This window comes from Takifugu rubripes, chromosome 17 (assembly GCF_901000725.2).
Source record: "Takifugu rubripes chromosome 17, fTakRub1.2, whole genome shotgun sequence".
In the NCBI taxonomy this organism is placed as follows: domain Eukaryota; kingdom Metazoa; phylum Chordata; class Actinopteri; order Tetraodontiformes; family Tetraodontidae; genus Takifugu; species Takifugu rubripes.
The window spans coordinates 429,885-454,898 of record NC_042301.1 but is presented as its reverse complement, the minus strand read 5'-3'; the positions used below and the strand labels follow the sequence as shown (position 1 = coordinate 454,898).

Sequence of the window (25,014 nt, the reverse complement as noted above, 5' to 3'; positions counted from 1 at the left end):
TAAAAGCGCTTCATTATAGCCTTTATTTGTCATTTTCTGAAACACTCAAAGCACTATATCACTGATCACCACTTTACCATAAGGGGAGACAACTGTTAAGTGACGTATATTATTAAAATAGGCTTCATCATTCAGTTAAAAAAGATACTGAGGCATATAACAGTAAAAACGACAACAATCACGTGGTGGCTACCAATGAGCTGTGTCCAAATTTTACCATCTATGTGAATAAATAGACTTGTCCTGCTGTGGATTCCATATTTATTCCATAAATGAAGATAGAACAGCTGAAACCACAAGAGTTAAATATACTGATAAAACTCCAGAATCATTTAATTTATTAAGTCATAGAATTTCAGAAAACAAAACAGAAAACAGTTCTTTGGACCACCGATCTGCAATTTCCAATGAAAGTCTTAGCTTTCTTTTGGAAATTTATAATTCTGTTTTGTTCTGCTACTGCTAGATTCACCTGTGATAATTTCCTTAAAATCTAATGTTAGAATGAGTAAAAAGTTAAAAAAAAATTTTTTTTAAAAGCCCAAAATGAAGAGATAAATGAGGAGTTTTGGGTTTCTTTTTTCCTCAGTAAAATGACAATGCATTTATTGTGTATATATTTATGTTACACTTGCATAAGTGGTCAGTGGTGCCTTTTCTGAGTATTTAAACCAAACCTTGGGCTTGTTTGGAACCAGACGGTGCTTAAGTGTCTGTCCTGTGTGTATGTACAAAGACACAAATCAAATTGCACAGGTCAGCATTTCCCTGCGTAGACAGAAAAATAAGTCCTTAGTTATTAATTGTTCAGGAAGGTATGACATTGATAGTCCAGAGAAGCCGTGGCCTCCTTAATATTGGTGGTGTGTTTCACACATACTTTACAAAGGTCATAATAGTGTTGGTAGTGACGTCACTAGCGGCTGTAGTGACGGGGGCGGGCTTTAGGCTGGAGGCGCGCGTTGATTGGACGCTCTGACACCCTCTGCTATCACCGTCTTCCGGTTTGCGGGTACGCGCATGCGCAGTGACCCATCTCCTCTGATATTTTATTTACTCCCGAAACCCAAGATGGCTCCTGTGAACGTCTCGGTCCCCTAGCACACCGAGGATGTGAGTGACTGCCGAAAAAAGCTACTTTTCTCCGACCGTCGCTTCCCCGGGAATCGCATTTGTATGTTACGGAGGAGGCCTCAACCTCCGCCGAGGCACTGAGCAGCCGTCGGGGGTCCGCGGAACCTTCTCCAGCACAGAAATTTGAAGTAGTTTCGCCAAGTGGATCGTGGTCGCTGCGTGTCCGGAGCGAGGCAGCAGCTCATCCAAATGGCCGAACTGAGAAAAGTGCAGTTTGTCACCCTGTCGGCCTTCGCAGCGGGAGCGGGAGCGGGAGCGGCCGCGGCCGCGGCCGCGGAGCCGAGGAAACGTCGACTGGAGGATGAGACCGACTTCAACTTGGGCAGAGCCGGAGAGGTGGAGACAGCCAGCGGGGCAGGAGGTGGTGCCGGCGGGGATCGTTCCAGGGCTAAAGCCCAGAAAAGGGCGACGGTGAGGCTCAACCTGACCCTGTCCGAACCCAGCGATGTATCTTCCGTCGAGTTCAACTACGGCGAACTCATCCAGAACCTTCAGGTAGGACCTCTGGACTTGCATCGAGCTTTTAGGTGACCGTGCGTCTGGAGTTGAAATGCTTTGGGAGCATTTGTGGCATTGCTAAGTAGCGGGTGGGAGAATGCCCCCTATCCTCCCGAGGACTCGCCTGCTCGGGTCCATTTCACGTCCACGGGACAAAGGCAGCAGCGTTTGTCCGGGCAGCGCCGGGGAACTTAAGAAGTGGCTCCCTGGAACAGCGAGGGACCTCGTGTCCTTCAGCGGCGCTCGGCCAGCAACAGCCCGGCCACCGAACCGAGAGCTGCGGGGGTGCACCGCGTGGCCCTCCGGCTGTGGGGACAGATGAAGGTCCGGGGACAGATGAAGCTCCAGGGCCGGATGAAGGTCCGGGGACAGATGAAGCTCCAGGACCGGATGAAGGTCCGGGGACAGATGAAGGTCCGGGGACAGATGAAGCTCTAGGGCCGGATGAAGCTCCAGGGCCGGATGAAGGTCCGGGGACAGATGAAGCTCCAGGACCGGATGAAGGTCCGGGGACAGATGAAGGTCCGGGGACGGATGAAGCTCCAGGGCCGGATGAAGGTCCGGGGACAGATGAAGCTCCAGGACCGGATGAAGGTCCGGGGACAGATGAAGGTCCGGGGACAGATGAAGCTCCAGGGCCGGATGAAGGTCCGGGGACAGATGAAGGTCCGGGGACAGATGAAGCTCCAGGACCGGATGAAGGTCCGGGGACAGATGAAGGTCCGGGGACAGATGAAGGTCCGGGGACAGATGAAGGTCCAGGACCGGATGAAGGTCCGGGGACCGGATGAAGGTCCGGGGACGGATGAAGCTCCGGGGCCGGATGAAGGTCCGGGGACAGATGAAGGTCCAGGACCGGATGAAGGTCCGGGGACAGATGAAGGTCCGGGGACAGATGAAGGTCCGGGGACAGATGAAGGTCCGGGGACAGATGAAGCTCCAGGGCCTGATGAAGGTCCGGGGACAGATGAAGCTCCGGGGACAGATGAAGCTCCAGGACCGGATGAAGGTCCGGGGACAGATGAAGCTCCAGGACCGGATGAAGGTCCGGGGACAGATGAAGGTCCGGGGACAGATGAAGCTCCAGGACCGGATGAAGGTCCGGGGACAGATGAAGCTCCGGGACCGGATGAAGGTCCGGGAACAGATGAAGGTCCGGGGACAGATGAAGCTCCAGGGCCGGATGAAGCTCCAGGACCGGATGAAGGTCCGGGGACAGATGAAGCTCCAGGACCGGATGAAGGTCCGGGGACAGATGAAGCTCCAGGACCGGATGAAGGTCCGGGGACAGATGAAGGTCCGGGGACAGATGAAGGTCCGGGGACAGATGAAGCTCCAGGACCGGATGAAGGTCCGGGGACAGATGAAGCTCCAGGACCGGATGAAGGTCCGGGGACAGATGAAGGTCCGGGGACAGATGAAGCTCCAGGACCGGATGAAGGTCCGGGGACAGATGAAGGTCCGGGGACAGATGAAGGTCCGGGGACAGATGAAGCTCCAGGACCGGACCGGATGAAGCTCCGGGACCGGATGAAGCTCCGGGACCGGATGAAGCTCCGGGACCAGCAGGAACAGCTGGGATCGTTGCAACTGCGCTTATTTTTCATTTATGAAGCACCTCTGTGACGTGTTGGACTCACTCCTCGGTCTAACTGGGAAGTGATGAACTATTGTTGGACCCAGACAGATGAGTCCTTAAACTGCTCCAGTCCATAATTATTAATAAATTGTTTGCTGCAGGAGAAAAATAACCCCCCCCTTGTGACATCGAGCCGCAGTCCAGACGACCCTTTCAATGACGACGAGAGAGAGCGGCTCCAGGTGGAGGCCTTGGCTAAAAAGTTTGAAGATAAATATGTAAGTTATTTTATCTGCCTAAATGATATATTTTAACTCCGTACCTAACAAAAGAAATGTTTTTCAGGGTAACACGGGGAAAAAGAAGAGGAAGGACAGGATGCAAGATTTGATTGATATTGGCTTCGGCTACGACGAGACTGATCCTTTTATTGACAATTCCGAGGCTGTGAGTATTCCTGCTTTATTCCTGCTTTGTTCCTGCTTTATTCCTGCTTTGTTCCTGCGTTATTAACAGCACCGTATGGAAGCTCTAACCAACCGCCTCCTCTCTGTCAGTACGATGAGCTGGTGCCTGCGTCTTTGACCACCAAGCTGGGGGGATTTTACATCAACACAGGAACGCTGCAGTTTCGAGCAGCCTCGGACTCGGAGGGGGAGGCTAACACGGTAAGGCTGACTAACCCTAACCCACAACAGTTTAAATGATGTTGGACTCAAGGCTCCTACCAACGAGGAAGCCATTTATTCACCTCAAACACCCACGAAATACTTCAAAACGACCCCATTTAGAGTGAAATATATAATAAGTGCTACAAGTTAGCGTACACAAAGGTGGCACCCAAATGCCTTAAACACCTAGTAGACAATGTTCCTCTGGCCCTAATAGTCATCTTCTGGTCTGAAAAGCTGTGTTTTACTCACACACACACTCACGCGGAGGCATGTTTTAGCCTTCATTCACTTTTTGAACGAAGATATGTCCATTTGTTCTTGCTTCAGAAAACCAGTGACAACCAGGAACAAGTGATTAAGAAAAGGAAAAAGAAGGAACTGAGCAATAGTGAACAGAAGACTCCCAAGAAGAACAGAGGACCTAAACAAGGGTGAGCGCTGTAGTTTGATTTCATTGTTCTGGTTAATGACGTCAGACTTTTTTGTTGAAGGGTTTGTAAATGCATTTTATCCTGAAACCAAAATACGAATATATAAGAATATTTATTAGGAAATATCGCTGCCAAATGGTTGGTGTTTCTCTCATGAGGGAAAATTGGACGTGTTAAAGCCCACTGAGGTAGCTTCTGCTAATAATGCTAATAATGCTAATAACCCTCCTCATCCTACTTCTTTTGTGCACATCCTCTCACAGGTCTGTCACAAGGCACAGATACTGACTGTGACGTGCTGTGACAAGCCAGCCTTTTTCTAGAAACCCTCCCATTGTCTGTGCCCAGATAGGCCGAATACTAATGTCCCTCTTCTGAAAACAACTTCCAAAAATAGCAGCTATTGCATGTATGTGTCAGATTCATCAGAGCACGCTGAAGGTTCATCAGGTTCATGCTTCTCAGTACACATTGTTAGCTCAGTTTCAGGATTAATGTTTGTTGAAATGACTTTTGCTAGTGTGCTAACTAGCATCTCAGATGCTAATGTGGGTGCGCTTGACTCTCATGTTCATCAACACACGTTAACTGCAGTTAACTGTTACACTACTAGATAACGTTACCAGTATGGAAGCAGCACATGAGGGCTTCACTAAATGCATCATTTCCCGCCCACAGAGTGACGGCTTTTGGCTCCTTACGTCCAGAGAAGAAGAAGAGAAAGAAGTTGATGAAAGACTCGTTGTATCTGGCAGCCATGCTGAGACGTTTCACCCGGGAGAAGGAGGAGCTGAAGAAACGGAACCAAAATATGAATCTGCTTGGCCAGAACAGACCAGAAGCTAACAAAATATACTCTGGCAACACAGCAAACCACCTGTTGCCCTCCAGTTTGACAAATCCTCAAGGCAACGCCCTCAGCAATGAGCTCTCCCTGGCAGAACTGACCTCCGACCCTGCCGTCATGTCACTGCTGGGCTCGGCCAATGAAAAAGAGCTACAGGATCTCCTCGGTGACCTGGACTTCAGCTTACTGGACTCTGAGCAGCAACATGCAGTGGCGGCAGCCAGAGAGAATGGAATTCTGGGAGTTGGCGCTCCAGCTCCTAAAGCACCAACGGGAGGAGGAGGAGGAGGAGGCGGAGGAGGAGGTGTTCAAGGGCGAGGCCTAGGCTCCTCTAGTGGACTGTTCTCTCCACCCCCACTGCCTGTGGGACTGCCTGGTCCTCTTATTAAACGCATCGAGGACCTGAGGGCGGTGAGTCTGAACCTGGTCTGAACCTGGTCTGAAGGATCAGTTCAGGGACGTGGTTGATTCGGATGAAAAAGCCTGTTGAAAGTCACAAAATATGTAGTAGAAAGGCTGTAGGTTTACAGGAGACAAAGTATTAGAAATGATTCTCCTGACCCCACGATAACCGCACAATTGCAGTCAATACGTTAGTCCGACTAATGTCGGAGTCCCCCCCCCCTCTGGCATGTATAGACCTTGACTGGAGTTGGATTAAGACATCTGAAAATGCTCCACAACCCTCGTATGACCCTCGTATGACCCTAACCCTCGTAGGACCCTCGTAGGACCCTAACCCTCGTAGGGCCCTCGTATGACCCTCGTAGGACCCTAACCCTCGTAGGACCCTCGTAGGACCCTGACCCTCGTAGGACCCTCGTAGGACCCTAACCCTCGTAGGGCCCTCGTAGGACCCTTGTAGGACCCTAACCCTCGTATGACCCTCGTAGGACCCTGACCCTCGTAGGACCCTCGTAGGACCCTAACCCTCGTAGGGCCCTCGTATGACCCTTGTAGGACCCTAACCCTCGTATGACCCTCGTAGGACCCTAACCCTCGTAGGACCCTAACCCTCGTAGGACCCTCGTAGGACCCTAACCCTCGTAGGACCCTCGTAGGACCCTAACCCAACACCAGCAACACCCTAAAGCCAGTTGCAGGAGTAAAGCGACTTATCCTTGTGGGCACTATAAGTACTGCATCCTCTATGTAGGAGGTGAATCGGTGGGATTATCCATCGCCTGACTCAAGGTGGTTATTATTTGGAGAGGGGGCCGTGTTGCCCCACTATGTCATGTTGCCACCTCATTCTGAGGGGGGGGGCATGTTTCCCTGCCATGCAGCACTGAAGGAACGTGGCTCCATTCAGCTGTGAACGTATTGAGTGACCAGATGCAAAAGAGAGCTGGCAGAGGCAAATCCAGGTTAACTAATGGGGGAATCTTTATTTCTTTGTCACGAGCACGTGGAATTAAACTCCCAGGCCGCTCATTAGTCCTGTGATTAAACTAGGCCGTTAGAATGAGCGTGGCTGCTGCAGAGGCACAGGTCAGGTGGTGATGCGTTCAGGTGACGGGGTTTACCTGATTCATATGATGCCTTCAGGGCCTCAGCTGAGGCCCTCGTCAGTGTAATGTTGCCCACTCTGCTTTCTTCTTCAGGCCTCGCGACAGTTTGATCAAGAAGGCAGGAAGAAGTTCTTCACCTTAGACATGAATAACATCCTCCTGGAGTGAGTTGGACAGCTTTCCCGTCTCTAGATCCCAGATCAGCAGCTCATCTCCTAGCCCTGACCCTAACCCTCACCCTAACCCTCTGACCCTGACCCTGACCCTCTAACCCTGACCCTAACCCTCTGACCCTGACCCTAACCCTCACCCTAACCCTCTGACCCTCTAACCCTGACCCTAACCCTCTGACCCTGACCCTAACCCTCACCCTAACCCTCTGACCCTGACCCTCTAACCCTGACCCTAACCCTCTGACCCTGACCCTAACCCTCACCCTGACCCTCACCCTAACCCTGACCCTCACCCTCACCCTCACCCTCACCCTCATGAAGCCTCTTCTGCTCTCTCCTCTCAGTATTGAGCTCCAGGTCCAGGAGCACCCTCACCCTGACCCTCACCCTGACCCTGACCCTCACCCTCACCCTCATGAAGCCTCTTCTGCTCTCTCCTCTCAGTATTGAGCTCCAGGTCCAGGAGCACCCTAACCCTGACCCTCACCCTGACCCTGACCCTCTGACCCTGACCCTCTAACCCTGACCCTAACCCTCTGACCCTGACCCTAACCCTCACCCTGACCCTCTAACCCTGACCCTCACCCTAACCCTCACCCTCACCCTCACCCTCACCCTCACCCTCATGAAGCCTCTTCTGCTCTCTCCTCTCAGTATTGAGCTCCAGGTCCAGGAGCACCCTCCTGACGTGCGCTCAGGCATCTACTCACACATGGAGGCATTTGTGCCGTGCAACAAAGAAGCTCTTCTGAAGCGTCTGAAGAAACTTAGTCTCAACATCCAGGTGGGTGGAGGTGGATTAGGTCGCAGGTGTCTCGTGTCTGCTCCTGTTCCTGGTGTAGACTCGGTTATAACCTGCAGAACTCGTGGCGTTCCTGCGGGAGATAACGTTTTCTCTGCCCACCTCAGGATGACCGGATGAGAAATCCGCTGTTGAAACTGAAGCTGGCGGTCTGCAGCGTGATGCCAGAGCAGATCGCCAAATACAACATGGAGTGCATGGCCAAGGTGGCAAAGTAGGTCATCTGTTCTCAGACATCTAGTTTGACCAGGTCAGCTGGTTTATTCAGCTTACTAATCAGTGAAATGATATTTAACCCTAACCCTAACCCCCCCTGGCCCAGTGGAGCCGGGGCTCCGACCTGAGCTGGAGAACTGCTGGGACGGAGGCAGAGGCTCCTCCCACCTTCTACCTGCATTCCATTAAAGATCATTTGTGTTTTTTCATGGTTCTTTTCTGGTTCCAAAGGCAGCAGTCAGAGGAGGGCGACAAAAACGGCTCAGAGGACGAAGACGAGGACAAACCTGGGAAACGGGTGATGGGCCCCAGGAAGAAGTTTGTCTGGGATGACAAGCTCAGGTGGGGAGCCTGGCAGGGCCTCCTCTGAAACTGCTTTTAGCTGCTGTGATTGAAACACACTTTGTGCTCACACACACACACACTCACTCACTCACACTCTCACTCACACTCTCACTCACTCACTCACACTCTCACTCACACTCTCACTCACACTCTCACTCACTCACACTCTCACTCACTCACACACACACTCACTCACTCACTCACACTCTCACTCACACTCTCACTCACTCACTCACACTCACACTCTCACTCACTCACTCACACACTCTCTCTCTCACACTCACTCACACTCTCACTCACTCACACTCTCACTCACACTCTCACTCACTCACTCACTCACTCACACTCTCACTCACTCACTCACTCACACTCTCACTCACTCACACTCTCACTCACACTCTCACTCACTCACTCACACTCACACTCTCACTCACTCACTCACTCACACTCTCACTCACTCACACTCTCACTCACTCACTCACACTCTCACTCACTCACACTCTCACTCACTCACTCACACTCACACTCTCACTCACTCACTCACACACTCTCTCTCTCACACTCACACACACACTCTCACTCACTCACTCACACTCTCTCTCTCTCACACTCTCACTCACTCACACACTCTCTCTCTCACACTCACACACACACTCACTCACTCACACACTCTCTCTCTCACACTCACACACACACTCACTCACTCACACACTCTCTCTCTCACACACACTCACTCACTCACTCACACTCTCACTCACTCACTCACTCACACTCTCACTCACTCACTCACACTCTCACTCACTCACTCACTCACACTCTCACTCACACTCTCACTCACACTCACACTCACACTCTCACTCTCACTCACACTCTCACTCACACTCACTCACTCACACTCTCACTGACACTCTCACTCACTCACTCACACTCTCACTCACTCACACTCTCACTCACACTCTCACTCACACACTCACTCACTCACACACTCACTCACTCACTCACTCACACTCTCACTCACTCACTCACACTCTCACTCACTCACTCACACACTCTCTCTCTCACACTCACTCACACTCTCACTCACACTCTCACTCACTCACTCTCACTCTCACTCACTCACTCACACTCTCACTCACTCACCCTCTCACTCACTCACACTCTCACACTCTCACTCACTCACTCACACTCTCACTCACTCACTCACTCACTCACTCACTCACACTCTCACTCACACTCTCACTCACTCACACTCTCACTCACTCACTCACACTCTCACTCACTCACTCACACTCTCACTCACACTCTCACTCACTCACTCACACTCTCACTCACTCACTCACACTCTCACTCACTCTCTCACACACACTCTCACACACTCACTCACTCACTCACACTCTCACTCACTCACACTCTCACTCACTCACTCACACACTCTCTCTCTCACACTCACACACACACTCACACTCTCACTCACTCACTCACACTCACACTCTCTCTCTCTCACACTCTCACTCACACACTCTCACTCACTCACTCACACACTCGCTCTCTCACACTCACACACACACTCACTCACTCACACTCTCACTCACTCACTCACACTCTCACTCACTCACTCACACTCTCACTCACTCACTCACACTCTCTCTCACTCACTCACTCACTCACTCACACTCTCACTCTCACTCACACACTCTCTCTCTCACTCACTCTCTCACACTCTCACTCACACACTCTCTCTCTCACTCACTCACTCACTCACACTCTCTCTCACTCACTCACTCACTCACTCACACTCTCACTCTCACTCACACACTCTCTCTCTCACTCACTCTCTCACACTCTCACTCACACACTCTCTCTCTCACTCACTCACTCACTCACACTCTCACTCACTCACTCACTCACACTCTCTCTCTCTCACACTCACACACACACACACACACACTCCCTGTGTGGTGGTTAACCTACTCTGTGTGCAGGAACCTGCTCTGTAACCTGGTGCGAGTGAAGCTCAGCTGCTATGAGATGGAGAAGCAGTGCTCTCTGTCTGTGGAGGACTACCTCAAGGCCTTCCTGGAGACTGAGGTCAAACCACTGTGGCCCAAAGGCTGGATGCAGGCCAGGTGGGTTGGGTGGGTTAGGGTTAGTTAGCTACACCGGGGTTAGGGTTAGTTAACTACACCGGGGTTAGGGTTAGTTAACTACACTGGGGTTAGTTAGCTACACCGGGGTTGGGGTTAGTTAGCTACACCGGGGTTGGGGTTAGTTAGCTACACTGGGGTTAGTTAGCTACACCGGGGTTGGGGTTAGTTAACTACACTGGGGTTAGTTAGCTACACCGGGGTTGGGGTTAGTTAGCTACACCGGGGTTAGGGTTAGTTAACTACACCGGGTTAGGGTTAGTTAGCTACACCAGGGTTAGGGTTAGTTAACTACACTAGGGTAAGGGTTAGTTATGGTTAGGGTTAGTTAACTGCACTGGGGTTAGGGTTAGTTAGCTACACCAGGGTTAGGGTTAGTTAACTACACTAGGGTAAGGGTTAGTTATGGTTAGGGTTAGTTAACTGCACTGGGGTTAGGGTTAGTTAGCTACACCAGGGTTAGGGTTAGTTAACTACACTGGGTTAGGGTTAGTTATGGTTATGGTTAGTTGATTAAATGAAAGTCTTGTCTCTCCTTTGCTCAGGATTTTGCTGAAGGAGAGTCTCTCCGTCCACAGTCACCTCACTGGAAACCTGTAAGTTTTTCCTTCACATCCCTGAAGTTCTGATGCTTCCTCAGTCGACCATCATTCCTCTCATCTGTGCTGCAGAGTGAAGAAGAGAGTGATCGCTGGGCCCAAGACCAAGGCCAAGGTGAGGGCTGGGTTAGGGTTAGGGTTAGGGTGGTGATGGGTTAGGGTGGTGATGGGTTAGGGTGGTGATGGGTTGGGGTGGTGATGGGTTAGGGTGGTGATGGGTTAGGGTTAGGGTGGTGATGGGTTAGGGTGGTGATGGGTTAGGGTTGGGGTGGTGTTGGGGTTAGGGTGGTGATGGGTTAGGGTTGGGGTGGTGATGGGTTAGGGTTAGGGTGGTGTTGGGGTTAGGGTGGTGATGGGTTAGGGTGGTGATGGGTTAGGGTTAGGGTGGTGATGGGTTAGGGTGGTGATGGGTTGGGGTTAGGGTGGTGATGGGTTAGGGTGGTGACGGGTTAGGGTTGGGGTGGTGATGGGTTAGGGTTAGGGTGGTGTTGGGGTTAGGGTGGTGATGGGTTAGGGTTGGGGTGGTGATGGGTTAGGGTTGGGGTGGTGATGGGTTAGGGTTAGGGTGGTGTTGGGGTTAGTGTGGTGATGGGTTGGGGTGGTGATGGGTTAGGGTTAGGGTGGTGTTGGGGTTAGTGTGGTGATGGGTTAGGGTTAGGGTGGTGTTGGGGTTAGTGTGGTGATGGGTTAGGGTTAGGGTGGTAACCCTGCCTCGTGATGACTTGTGGTTTTACGCAGCTTCGAAGTTTTTCTGTTTTGTTTGAACCTGATGAAAACCAGAACACTGACCACATGGACGTTGTTGTTGTTGTTTAGGAGGGTCCCTGGACCCACAAAGCACCTCTCACCGTTGCCCACCCCCCTTCTCTGCCCACCTCTGCTCTGACCAGCCGACAGCTCTCTTCTCAATCTGAGCCAATTTGTTTGTCGGATTCTCTGGATGAGGATCTGATAGCCCCCTCTCTGGACTCCATTTCTTATGCTCTGGCCCCCCTCAGCAATACACCCAAGGGCCAGAACCTCACCGACAGCCCCCTATCCCCTCCACCGTTACAGATCCCCACCTCCTCTCCCCCCCCTGTTACTCCTCACTACCCCTCTGCCTCCTCTGTGCAGCAGATCTCCCTGTCGAATGTGGAGGCTGCTCAGCCAGGAGCAGCATCAGGAACGTCCCCCTGTGCTCCCACCTCCTCCTCTTCATCTCCTCTCACCAGCTCCACAGCTCACGTACAGGCAGCAGGCCTTTCCCTGGTCTCCAGGAGTGCAAATGGTCCGTATGGGCCTGTCAAAGCTTCTGGAACCGTGGGCCAAGGCCAGACTCAGAGACTTGTTACCATGGCATCAGCCAATCACAGGCCAAGTTCTGTGATAAGTTCTGGGGGTGGTACGCCTCAGCCCCACCCGTCCCCATCACCGCCGAAGCAGCGGCCTCTTCCCACTGCATCTCCTCTGGTCTCCCCCCATCAGAAGGGCTTTGGTAACCCAGTGGGGTTGCTGGGATGTGTGGGGCTCCATCAGGGACTGTCCAAGAGCGGCGCCAAAGGTAGCAGCACCACCCCTTCTTCCTCCCCCTCCTCACAGCCCCGCACTAGTTCAAGCACCCATCCCAGCCTGCATTCATTCTGCCCCCCCTCTCCGGTCACCTCTTCACCCTCTCCTGCGACCCAAAGCACACACCTTCCCCAGAGTAAGTCTCACTCACACCACCACCACCAGCAGTCCAACTTCATCACGCCCATGCAGGCCACCCTCACCAAGTCCCCCCACAGCAAAAGTTCCTCTCCTATAATCAAGCTCACCCCACGCCCTCCTGCCCCCAACCCTCCGCCCTCCACCTCCCCGTCTTCCTCCTCCTCGCCCTCCAGCCAGATGCTAGCTAACCAGCAGCACCAGTACTCCACCAAGTCGTTCCGCTCGCCCTACGGGGCCCCCACCAGTGCCCAGCTGAAGCCCCCAGCAGGCGGCTGCAGCTTTGCTGGGGCTCAGAAACCTCAGACGACGACAAGCGGCAACAGCAGCGCTGGCAACAACTCCGCCAACAGCAAGGGGGCGCTGTCGCCCATCTATACCCCCCCCCCTGGCGTCCTCTGGACCCTCGGCTCCAGCCGGTCATGGGCAGAGACAGAGAGTGGGGGGTGGATCTAAAGCAGCAAATGAGTGGACGGCTTCAGGAACATTGACGACATCCTCCACAACGTCTCACCTGTCACAGGTGAGGCACTAGAACCCCCCAGGAGGCGTCCTTCTGGCCGGGTCCACATTTCTGATTCTTTTCTCTTTCTTCAGGTGTCCTCAGCAGGCTCGTCTCTTCTGGGCACCCCCCCAGCCCTCCCCCTGGGCTTTGGCATGTTGGGAAGCCTCGTGCCCGTCTCACTACCCTTCCAGTTTCCCCCTTTGCTCAATTTCAGCCCCCCCGGAGCCTCGGGGGCCGCTGGTATTGGATCAGCATCCAACTCCAACTCAGGATACGCGCTAGCACAGAACGACCTAATGGGTGAGTGGTGAGCAGCACCAGCAGGTGAACAGAACCTCAGAACCAGCGCCTCAGCCGTGAACGCCTCCTAAACACATGGAACATTAGTGCAGAACACGCTGAGGTCAGAGGTGGGAGGAGTCTTGGTGCCGGTCCAACAGTGGTCCCACGGTTGGACCACGGTGGCGCCACCATGGGACCACTGTTGGACCTCTGCTTTCGTCTGTCTCCCATCACCTTTACCAAGCCGTCCCAGATGGTCCCTGGGTCCTGGTGGGCTGGGATGGTCCCTGGGTCCTGGTGGGCTGGGATGGTCTCTGGGTCCTGGTAGGCTGGGATGGTCCCTGGGTCCTGGTGGGCTGGGATGCTCATCTTTCCTCCTTCTTTCCTTAGATCTTTATAAGAGTCTCCAGTCAGGGTCTCAGGCTGCCCTACCTCCTCACCTGCAGCTTGCTTTTTCAGGTAATCTGCAGTCCTCCTCTTCCTCCTCCTCTCAGTCCAGCTGCATCATCCCTCCCTCCCTCCCTCCCTCCCCCCCCCGCTGGTTTGGCCTCTCGCTGTCGGCTAGTTAGTTTCCAGCCGTTAAGATCAATAAATCACCGGAATGATGGAAGAATCTGCTGTTCCCTGACTCCTGACCCTGACTCTAACCCCTGACCCCTGACCCTGTTACCTAACCCTGACTCTAACCCCCTGACCCTCTAACCCTAACCCCTGACCCTCTAACCCTAACCCCTGACCCTGTTACCTAACCCTGACTCTAACCCCCTGACCCTCTAACTCTAACCCCTGACCCTGTTACCTAACCCTGACTCTAACCCCCTGACCCTCTAACTCTAACCCCTGACCCTGTTACCTAACCCTGACTCTAACCCCCTGACCCTCTAACCCTAACCCCTGACCCTGTTACCTAACCCTGACTCTAACCCCCTGACCCTCTAACCCTAACCCCTGACCCTCTAACCCTAACCCCTGACCCTGTTACCTAACCCTGACTCTAACCCCCTGACCCTCTAACTCTAACCCCTGACCCTGTTACCTAACCCTGACTCTAACCCCCTGACCCTCTAACTCTAACCCCTGACCCTGTTACCTAACCCTGACTCTAACCCCTGACCCTCTAACCCTAACCCCTGACCCTCTAACTCTAACCCCTGACCCTGTTACCTAACCCTGACTCTAACCCCTGACCCTGTTACCTAACCCTGACCCTGACCCCTGACCATGTTGTTGCTCCGACTCTGCTTCCCAGAACCTCGTTAACAGAAGAGGGAAGTTTAAACGTGTTTAAAAGTTTAAAGTGCTCATTTCATCTCAAGCTCGGTGGTTCCGGTCCGCCGGTGTAACTGGAGCTCATCTGTGTCCCCTCAGAGTCCAACCAAAGTCAGGGTGGAGATGTGAAAAGAAAAACCAACTGACCAGAACCAGGAGGCCCGCTCCTCCGGCAGGACCTGCTGTTGGAGCGGGCCCACGTGGACCTGAAGAGCCGGATCATCCGGAAACATCATTCATTCTTTTAACTGATTTTTTCTATAATGAACTGGGTCGTAGAACCAGACCGGATGAATGATTAGAAAACCCTTTTTTGGCTTTTGTTGTTTTAGTTTTGTCAACATGTTTACATAAGACTGACCTTGATCACTGTGGAGCGACGGGGCCCAACGGGTCCGGGGCCCGACCCTTGGGCCGACCCGGAGCGACGGGGCCCGGGGGCCGGCCCGGGTCCCGACCCGGGGGCCCGACCGGGAGTGATGATCCAGAGTAACTATCCAGACGATCCGGAGGAACGAGGCACCAACAGGATATTGTTACTATTTAAGCATATGTGGAATTATGGGATGTCTGTTCTTGCAGTACAAAAGGAAAAAAAAACAATGAATTTTATTTTTCTGTCCTTTGATGTGGGAAACGTTGGTCACCTGCTCCCACCAATGACTGTTAACTAGTAGCTGAATGAATATTGATAAATTATTTGTAATCTACACAGGGACGTGTGTGTGTGTGTGCGTGTGTGTGCGCGCACATGGTAGTTTCTTCATGTGTGGATGGTTCCTGGTCCCCGGTGGGGAGTGCCCCCCCCCCCCGTCAGTGAGTTCTTGGTGCTTTTTAATCACACTGGACCTTTTCTGGGAAAAAAGACTTGAAGACTTTGGAGCCAGAGGGGGGACGAACGTCACAGTTGTAGCCTACTTGAATTTTTTTAAATTATTTTAAGGGGACGTTTTCTTTGACTCAATGGTTCAGACCCACTAATATAACGACGCCTTAGTTTCTATTAAAGATCTATGCAGGACTGTCAAGAGTTAACATTTCTAACTTTTGTCCTCGTGTGTTCAGAAAGCATTCATGGATTTAAGCTGTTTAACCCTCTGATAGTAGCGGGGGGGGGGGGACAGGACACCCCTCAGAGACACAGCTGGACTCCTAAATACCTCCGTCTCCCCAGCTGAGCGTTCCTCCCCACGTCCGACCAGCTGCACCGAGAACGCCGCCAAAGATTGTTGTCGCTCATTTGTGTTAGATGGGGTGTTTGCTGCCCCCCCCCAGCTCACGAGGGTCCGCTGCCCCCCCCCCCCCCAGCTCACGAGGGTCCGCTGCCCCCCCCCCCCCCCCCAGCTGTTCTGGAGCAGTAGGTGACGTTAGACTTTGTGCTGTTTCTGGTCGGGGGGGTGGGGGGGCTTAAAGTCATTCTGTGATTTATTGGTAACTTCATTTTTTTGTAGGTTATTTTTGTGTCATTATGATTAAAGTGGATTTCATGAATTCTCTTGTTCTGACAAAGTTTATTGATTATAATGAAATCACACTTAGATGACGGTCGCGACCAGAAGCTCTAGCCAGGGTTCTCCAGGGTTAGGGAGGGTTAAGGTCAGGGTTAGGGAGGGTTAAGGTCAGGGTTAGGGGGTTAAGGGTCTCCAGGGTCAGGGTTAGAGGGTTAGGGTTCTCCAGGGTTAGGGTTAGGGGGTTAGGGTTCTTCAGGGTTACAGGGTTAGAGGGTTAGGGTTAGGGGGTAAGGGTTCTTCAGGGTTAGGGTTAGGGGGTAAGGGTTCTCCAGGGTCAGGGTTAGAGGGTTAGGGGTCTCCAGGGTTAGGGTTAGGGGGTTAGGGTTCTTCAGGGTTAGGGTTAGGGGGTAAGGGTTAGAGGGTTAGGGTTCGTTAGGGTTAGGGGTCTCCAGGGTTAGGGTTAGGGATCTCCAGGGTTAGAGGGTTAGGGATCTCCAGGGTTAGGGATCTCCAGGGTTAGGGGTCTCCAGGGTGCCGTGTTGGACCAGAGTCCTCCAACGTGAGGAGCCGGCCTGCCGACCTGCTTCAGATCATCATGTTCAGATTAACATGCTTTATTGTCTTAAAAACAAACAGATAATCACCGTCTAGAGACACAGGTGGACCAGAACTAATACGATGGAGGTTTCTGCGATTAGATGCCTGGTTGAGAGTTACTATAAAACAACAGGTTAACTTGGTGGTGGATGAGGAAGCTGCTCATGGAGCCACATTCAAGGTCACCATCAGTTCTGGAGTGTTGAGGTGGTAAAGAAGAAGATTGTTGGAGGTTTCCGTCACCACAGGAGGGTCATCGTGAGCAGCTGATACCAAATGTTCATCTTTTCTTTGTCCACTTATGTTCTCGTAGTGTCGAAGGCACTTTAAAGAAACATCATCTTCATCATCTCGGGGCAAAAACCAACCAGATTAGGAAGGAAGTCCGTACGGTTCTGCTCGGATCTACAGCTGATTATAAATGAAGGGAAAAGCTGCAAATGACCTGTGAAGGTGAGGAGCTCGGTTAGTCTGAAGGACGAAGCTGCATCACAGTCACGCTAACGGCTAACGCAGCTAATGATGCCCCATCAAAACCCCATTTTGAGAGGAATGTTCTGGAAAAACCGCTCTGACTGAAGTCCAGTTACGGATCCATCGTCCTGTGAGTGGAGGACAGGACGACCCAGCTAAAGCACGTTCTTCCAGCACATTGGGAAGTTTCCACCTGGTGGTGCGGCAGCATGGAAGCAGCTGGAGGTGTGACTACGATGACCCGGGGTCAAAGGTGGAACCACAATCGTATTAGAGCAGCAAACCTGTCCAAGAATACAGGGTTGGTGGATTTGCCCTGTCAGAAGTGAAGCACAATGAGCCCTGCTCCGGATCATCTGAACCGTTTGGGAAGTTTGGAATGAAGTTTGGAATGAAATCGGAAAATTTGTTGAAGATCTTGTGCGCAGCGTCACCAGAGAGGCGGAAGTTCACCCAACGTTGGCGGTCTGAGTGTCATTAAAGTCGCCCGTCTGGGCGTCTGCGTCTTCATCCGACACCTCCACGGACGCGCCGTCCAGGTTGAGGCTGCGGAGGCCGGAGCGCCCGGAGAAGCTGCTGACGGGAGCTCCACGCCTGTTCAGGAGAGGCCGTCTCATTATTCAGGCAATATCAGGAAGGTTCTGCCCATTCTGGAACGCTGGGCCATGGAACAGGAATTACCTGAGGCGGCTCTTCAGAGCGCTGACCTCTCGGCTCAGAGCCTCGCTGGCCTCGCTGGTCTCGTCCAGCTCCCTCTGGAGCTTCCTGCGGGAGGCGCTGGCCCGGGTGGCCTCCTCCTCGGCCTCCTCCAGCTGCCGCTTCAGCTGCTTCATACGGGACTGAGCTTTCTCCACCTGAAAGGAGGTGGAGCAGGAGGCGGGTCAGGGCTGGTGTGGGCGGGTCAGGGCTGGTGTGGGGCGGGTCAGGGCTGGTGTGGGTGGGTCAGGGCTGGTCTGGGTGGGTCAGGGCTGGTGTGGGTGGGTCAGGGCTGGTCTGGGTGGGTCAGGGCTGGTCTGGGTGGGTCAGCTGGTGTGGGCGGGTCAGGGCTGGTGTGGGCGGGTCAGGGCTGGTGTTGGTGGGTCAGGGCTGGTGTGGGTGGGTCAGGGCTGGTGTGGGCGGGTCAGGGCTGGTGTGGGCGGGTCAGCTGGTGTGGGCGGGTCAGGGCTGGTGTGGGTGGGTCAGGGCTGGTCTGGGTGGGTCAGCTGGTGTGGGCGGGTCAGGGCTGGTCTGGGTGGGTCAGCTGGTGTGGGCGGGTCAGGGCTGGTCTGGGTGGGTCAGCTGGTGTGGGCGGGTCAGGGCTGGTGTGGGTGGATCAGCTGGTGTGGGTGGGTCAGGGCTGGTGTGGGCGGGTCAGGGCTGGTGTGGGCGGGTCAGGGCTGGTGTGGGTGGGTCAGCTGGTGTGGGTGGGTCAGCTGGTGTGGGCGGGTCAGGGCTGGTGTGGGTGGGTCAGGGCTGGTGTGGGCGGGTCAGCTGGTGTGGGCGGGTCAGGGCTGGTGTGGGTGGGTCAGGGCTGGTGTGGGCGGGTCAGCTGGTGTGGGTGGATCAGCTGGTGTGGGTGGGTCAGGGCTGGTGTGGGTCAGGGTTAGGGCTGGTGTGGGTCAGGGTTAGGGCTGGTGTGGGTCAGGGTCAGGGCTGGTGTGGGTGGGTCAGGGCTGGTGTGGGCGGGTCAGGGCTGGTGTGGGCGGGTCACACAGCTGGTGTGGGCGGGTCAGCTGGTGTGGGTGGGTCAGGGCTGGTGTGGGTGGGTCAGGACTGGTGTGGGCGGGTCAGCTGGTGTGGGCGGGTCAGCTGGTGTGGGCGGGTCAGGGCTGGTGTGGGCGGGTCAGCTGGTGTGGGTGGGTCAGGGCTGGTGTGGGCGGGTCAGCTGGTGTGGGTGGGTCAGCTGGTGTGGGTGGGTCAGGGCTGGTGTGGGCGGGTCAGCTGGTGTGGGTGGGTCGGCTGGTGTGGGCGGGTCAGCTGGTGTGGGTGGGTCAGGGCTGGTGTGGGCGGGTCAGCTGGTGTGGGTGGGTCAGGGCTGGTGTGGGCGGGTCAGCTGGTGTGGGCGGGTCAGCTGGTGTGGGTGGGTCAGGGCTGGTGTGGGCGGGTCAGCTGGTGTGGGCGGGTCAGCTGGTGTGGGTGGGTCAGGGCTGGTGTGGGCGGGTCAGCTGGTGTGGGTGGGTCAGGGCTGGTGTGGGTGTATGAGCAGAACATCTGCTTCACCTGCTCCTTGTACTGCTCCACATGGCGGCGCTCCTCCTCCGCCTGCATCATCACCTCCTTCAGCTTCTTCTCGGAGCGGCGGACGTTCTTGTTGGCTGCAGCTCGCTCTCTGTGGGTTCACACAAGAGCAACGTCAGCCCGACTTCCAGTGCTGACGCACAGATTTGGGAAAACCCACTTTGCTTCCTGCTCCAGCTGCTCCTCCAGCTGCTGGATCTTGGCCTCCAGGGCACTGATGGAGGTTTTGAACTTGGACTTGACTGCTCCTTCCAGTTCTGCCAGCTTGGCCTTTAAATCCTGCAGATGTATTGAGACGTGAGACCAGGAGGTCTCCTCGGCCTCACTGAGGAGAGCCTCACCTTGTTCTGGCGCTCCAGCTGCTGCCGGACGTTCTCGCACTTCTGGCCGGCGCTGCGTTCTGCCGCCAGGTCGCCGCTGAGACCGTCCACCTGCGAGAGAGCGACAGGGATGATGCCAACGTGCCTCAGCTGTCGGGTCAACAGGTGGCGCTTACCTGCAGGTTGAGCTTCCGGAGGCGATCGTTGAGCAGCTCCATGTTCCCTTGTTCTTCCTCCAGCTCCTCCTCCAGGTGAGCGATGCGAGCCTCCAGTCTCCTCTTCTCCTCCAGCAGGAACGACCTGCAGGCAGCGCCTTTATTCCACCTGACTCACACTCAACCTTCCAACCTGTCCAAACTGCTTCCACACTGACTTTCCAGAAGCGCTGTTGGAGACCTCCTCGGCCAGTTCGTCCTTCTCCTGCTCGGCGTGCCGACGGGCTCTCTCTGAAGCGGCGAGCTCCTAGAGACAACAGGAACATCATCTGTTCTGGACCTCCATCAAAGACAGTCACACATTGATTGAGGAGCTCCTCCAATAAACTGGATTTAACCTCCTGCAGTTGCAGAATTTCTGTTTCCAGGCTCTTCAGCTTCTTCTCATTTTCCTTGGATTGGGTGAAGATCTCGTCTCTGGAAGCTCTGGCCTCGTCCAACTCTTTCTGATAGTCCTTCATCTGAGCCTGTCAACCCAGGGAGGAGTCAGTGGGCCGAGGTTCAACCTCGGACATTCAAACTACAGACTGTAACACTTTCATCTGTCCAACATCTAGAAAGATGCTCCTTCATCTGGGACGAGGAACAGAGGAACCAGCAGAGCACCTGGAGTTTGCGCAGCTGTTTTACAGCCTCGTCTCTGCCTTTGGTCACAGCTTCCATCTGGCCCTCCAGCTCGTTCAGATCCAGCTCCAGCTTCTTCTTGCCAGCAGCAGACAAAGCTCTCTGTTTCCTCTCATCCTCAAGCTCCGCCTCCATCTCTCGCACCTGCGTTCAGAAGACACCTGGTAGCTGTCGAGACGAGACGCTCTGACAGTGAGAACCTCGTCAGCTGGTTCCTGGTACCTGTTTAATGAGGGCGCGTTTCTTCTCTTCGCCCTGTTCCTCTCTGGCCTGCAGGTCTCGGTCAAACTGAGCCTTCATGGCCTGCATGTTGACCTCCAGACGCAGCTTGGCATCTTCTGTGGCCTGCAGCTCATCCTCCAACTCCTCCAGCTGAGTTCTCATCTCTTCCACTTGTTGCTCAAGTGTTCGTTTGGACTTCTCCAGCTCGTGGACCTGCAGGAATGAGAGCAGATCAATCAAGCATTCAGCCAGCGTAGGTGGCAACCTTCTGACTGGTCAGGGAGCTTCAAACACCAGCAGGAGGCCTCTCATGGGGCAGCTTACGTTTTTCCCCACATCGTCCTTGGAGCTCATCAGATCCTCCATTTCAGTCCGGAGCTGTTTGTTGAACCGCTCCAGCTCCTCTTTAGCATCCAAGGCCTCCTCCAGAGCTCTGGTCATGGCCAGAGTTTTGGTCTCCTTCTCTCGGGCCTCAGCCTCTGCACGATCGCGCTCTTCAGCGTAACGAGCGGAGATGGTCTTCTCCTCAGCCAGCAGCTTAAAAAAGGGATCAAGGATGGTCCACCAGACTCCACGAAGCTTATTGGATCAGCCTGAACGTGTGCTTGTGTTACACTACCTGATCAAACTTCTTCTGTTTCTTTTCAAGATTGGAAACAATCTGCCTCTGGTGGTCCAGGTCCACCATCAGATCATCCAGTTCTTGCTGCAGCCGGTTCTTGGTCTTCTCCATCTTGTCCATGGCTGTGGTCTTCTCCTCTGTGCGCTGATGGGCCAGCTCTACATCTTTCTGGAGCTTTCTCTTGAGCTCCTCCAGGCCCTCCATGACCCCAACATCCTCCTCCAGCTTCTTCTTGCTCTCCAACAGCTGGAGCCATTAAGAACACGTCCTTTAGTGGTCAACAGAACGTTGGTGAAGGTGCTGGACTCTACCTGAGCCTGCAGCGTCTGCAGCTGCTTCTCCAGGTTCTGGCGAGCCTCCTCCTCCTCCTCCTGCTGCTCCACCAACGTGCTCTTTTCCACCTCCAGCTGGCGGATTTGGCTGCTCAGATTCAGCTTCTGACGCGTCTCCTCCTGCAGCAGCTCCTGAGCAGGACACACACCTTAGTGAGCACAGTGACCTTTGACCTTTAACCCCAAACCCTGTGGCAGGCTCATCCGTACCTCCAGGTCCTGCAGTTTGCTGTTCAGCTTGTCGACTTCTTTGGTCAGTTTCACTCCCGACTTTTCTGACTCTTCCAGCAAACTGGACATGTGGTCCAGATCCACCTGAGGCAGGAGAGAGGGTTAGACAGGAACCTGGACTGTGTGATCCATCCCAACCCTGATCCATCCTGTATCTGATCCATCCCAACCCTGATCCATCCTGTATCTGATCCATCCCAACCCTGATCCATCCTGTATCTGATCCATCCCAACCCTGATCCATCCCAACCCTGATCCATCCTGGATCTGATCCATCCCAACCCTGATCCATCCTGTATCTGATCCATCCTGTATCTGATCCATCCCAACCCTGATCCATCCTGTATCTGATCCATCCCAACCCTGATCCATCCTGTATCTGATCCATCCCAACCCTGATCCATCCCAACCCTGATCCATCCCAACCCTGATCCATCCCAACCCTGATCCATCCTGTATCTGATCCATCCTGTATCTGATCCATCCCAACCCTGATCCATCCTGTATCTGATCCATCCCAACCCTGATCCATCCTGTATCTGATCCATCCCAACCCTGATCCATCCCAAACCTGATCCATCCCAACCCTGATCCATCCTGTATCTGATCCATCCTGTATCTGATCCATCCCAACCCTGATCCATCCCAACCCTGATCCATCCTGTATCTGATCCATCCCAACCCTGATCCATCCCAACCCTGATCCATCCTGTATCTGATCCATCCCAAACCCTGATCCATCCTGTATCTGATCCATCCTGTATCTGATCCATCCCAACCCTGATCCATCCTGTATCTGATCCATCCTGTATCTGATCCATCCCAACCCTGATCCATCCTGTATCTGATCCATCCCAACCCTGATCCATCCCAAACCTGATCCATCCCAACCCTGATCCATCCTGTATCTGATCCATCCCAACCCTGATCCATCCTGTATCTGATCCATCCCAACCCTGATCCATCCTGTATCTGATCCATCCCAAACCTGATCCATCCTGTATCTGATCCATCCCAACCCTGATCCATCCCAACCCTGATCCATCCTGTATCTGATCCATCCCAACCCTGATCCATCCTGTATCTGATCCATCCCAACCCTGATCCATCCCAACCCTGATCCATCCTGTATCTGATCCATCCCAACCCTGATCCATCCCAACCCTGATCCATCCTGTATCTGATCCATCCCAACCCTGATCCATCCCAACCCTGATCCATCCTGTATCTGATCCATCCCAACCCTGATCCATCCTGTATCTGATCCATCCCAACCCTGATCCATCCTGTATCTGATCCATCCCAACCCTGATCCATCCTGTATCTGATCCATCCCAACCCTGATCCATCCCAACCCTGATCCATCCCAACCCTGATCCATCCCAACCCTGATCCATAATGTATCTGATCTATCCTGTATCTGATCCATCCCAACCCTGATCCATCCCAACCCTGATCCATAATGTATCTGATCTATCCTGTATCTGATCCATCCCAACCCTGATCCATCCTGTACCTGATCCATCCCAACCCTGATCCATCCTGTACCTGATCCATCCCAACCCTGATCCATCCTGTACCTGATCCATCCCAAACCTGATCCATCCCAACCCTGATCCATCCCAACCCTGATCCATCCTGTACCTGATCCATCCCAACCCTGATCCATCCTGTACCTGATCCATCCCAAACCTGATCCATCCCAACCCTGATCCATCCCAACCCTGATCCAGTACATGCGGATGTCCCACTATCCTACTCAGGGTGAATTTAAGTGGGTTTAAGTTAAACGATGTGGGAGCTGATGAGTGAGGTCATGGTCACCATGAGGCCTGTCAGCTCTGAATGGGACTCAAACTGCTGAAGAAAATCCAGAAGCCACTGATTTGGACCACCTAGTTAGTTATCTGAGGGCTGGTTATCAGTGGAAGACTGAGTCATGGAGGCTTGTTCAGCAGTTCGGGTCCCGTTGGGCTACGTCCTACAGTAGTGTTCCTGGTTAGGGGGTTAGAGGGTTAGGGGGTTGGGGTTAGGGGGTTAGGGTTAGGGTTAGGGGGTTGGGGTTAGGGTTAGGGTTAGGGGGTTAGGGTTAGGGGGTTAGGGGGTTGGGGTTAGGGGGTTAGGGGGTTAGGGGGTTAGGGTTCTAACGGTGTTCCTGTTTGAAGCTGTGGGACTTCCAGCAGGGGTTAGGGTTAGGGTTAGGGGGTTGGGGTTAGGGGGTTAGGGTTAGGGGGTTAGGGTTAGGGGGTTGGGGTTAGGGGGTTGGGGTTAGGGGGTTAGGGTTAGGGTTAGGGGGTTGGGGTTAGGGGGTTGGGGTTAGGGTTAGGGTTAGGGGGTTAGGGGGTTGGGGTTAGGGGGTTAGGGGGTTAGGGTTCTAACGGTGTTCCTGTTTGAAGCTGTGGGACTTCCAGCAGGGGTTAGGGTTAGGGTTAGGGGGTTGGGGTTAGGGGGTTAGGGTTAGGGGGTTGGGGTTAGGGGGTTGGGGTTAGGGGGTTAGGGTTAGGGGGTTAGGGGGTTAGGGGGTTGGGGTTAGGGGGTTAGGGGGTTAGGGTTCTAACGGTGTTCCTGTTTGAAGCTGTGGGACCTCCAGCAGGGGTCAACATTACGTGACCTTTTCCATTCATTCCAAATTATTTATGGAACAAGAATAAAAGGTTCCAAAAAGCCCGTTTTTGTGGGCTGTAACGGTGGTGGCGACCCGTGGCGTTGGTGGCCAGGTTTCAGGGCCGTCTCAGGACCGTGCGTCCCAGCAGGTTCTGTGTGCGTGGCGACAGGGCCGGTACCTGGAGCCTGTTGGAGCGTTGGCTCAGCTCTGCCTTGGTCCTCTCGGCCTCAGCAGCTCTGGACAGCAGCTCCTGCAGCTGAGACTCCACCTTCTTCCTCCTGGACTCGGACTCGGCCCTCGCCTGCTGCACGCTCTTCACCTCACACGCCAGGTCTTTGTTGTCACTCTCCAGATTCTGGATGCTTTTCTCCAAGGAGCCTTTGAACTAACGCAGGAGAGACGAGCT

General features: G+C 53.9%; 2 protein-coding genes across 7 annotated transcripts in view; one reads left to right on the top strand and one right to left on the bottom strand.

The window, feature by feature from the left end:
• Positions 1-1,061: 1,061 nt before the first annotated feature.
• Positions 1,062-16,189, top strand: LOC101077670 (ubinuclein-2-like). Its single transcript, XM_029850337.1, is given in 18 exon segments — positions 1,062-1,629; positions 3,373-3,489; positions 3,557-3,658; positions 3,769-3,879; positions 4,213-4,316; positions 4,995-5,574; positions 6,768-6,838; positions 7,502-7,631; positions 7,757-7,863; positions 8,097-8,207; positions 10,193-10,336; positions 10,900-10,950; positions 11,026-11,068; positions 11,770-13,025; positions 13,027-13,165; positions 13,240-13,447; positions 13,820-13,888; positions 14,798-16,189. Coding segments are annotated over 18 exon segments (3,696 nt in total). The 5' UTR covers positions 1,062-1,323; the 3' UTR covers positions 14,845-16,189.
• A 558-nt stretch (positions 16,190-16,747) lies between these two features.
• LOC101062147 (myosin-10-like) overlaps positions 16,748-25,014 on the bottom strand; it is a 34,610-nt gene continuing 26,343 nt past the window's right edge. For 5 of the 6 annotated variants that reach the window (XM_029850191.1, XM_029850194.1, XM_029850196.1 and 2 more), the window contains 15 exons: positions 24,787-24,993; positions 21,983-22,087; positions 21,752-21,904; positions 21,438-21,686; positions 21,143-21,355; positions 20,819-21,031; positions 20,579-20,740; positions 20,311-20,439; positions 20,131-20,219; positions 19,934-20,057; positions 19,779-19,868; positions 19,598-19,716; positions 19,420-19,528; positions 17,902-18,074; positions 16,748-17,814 (listed from right to left, as the gene is read on the bottom strand). In XM_029850191.1, the coding sequence (XP_029706051.1) occupies positions 17,670-17,814; positions 17,902-18,074; positions 19,420-19,528; positions 19,598-19,716; positions 19,779-19,868; positions 19,934-20,057; positions 20,131-20,219; positions 20,311-20,439; positions 20,579-20,740; positions 20,819-21,031; positions 21,143-21,355; positions 21,438-21,686; positions 21,752-21,904; positions 21,983-22,087; positions 24,787-24,993 (2,280 nt within the window). In that variant the 3' untranslated portion in view covers positions 16,748-17,669. Of the gene's footprint in view, positions 17,815-17,897; positions 18,075-19,419; positions 19,529-19,597; positions 19,717-19,778; positions 19,869-19,933; positions 20,058-20,130; positions 20,220-20,310; positions 20,440-20,578; positions 20,741-20,818; positions 21,032-21,142; positions 21,356-21,437; positions 21,687-21,751; positions 21,905-21,982; positions 22,088-24,786; positions 24,994-25,014 lie in introns of those variants that run through there. The other variant, XM_029850197.1, reaches the window with a different exon arrangement.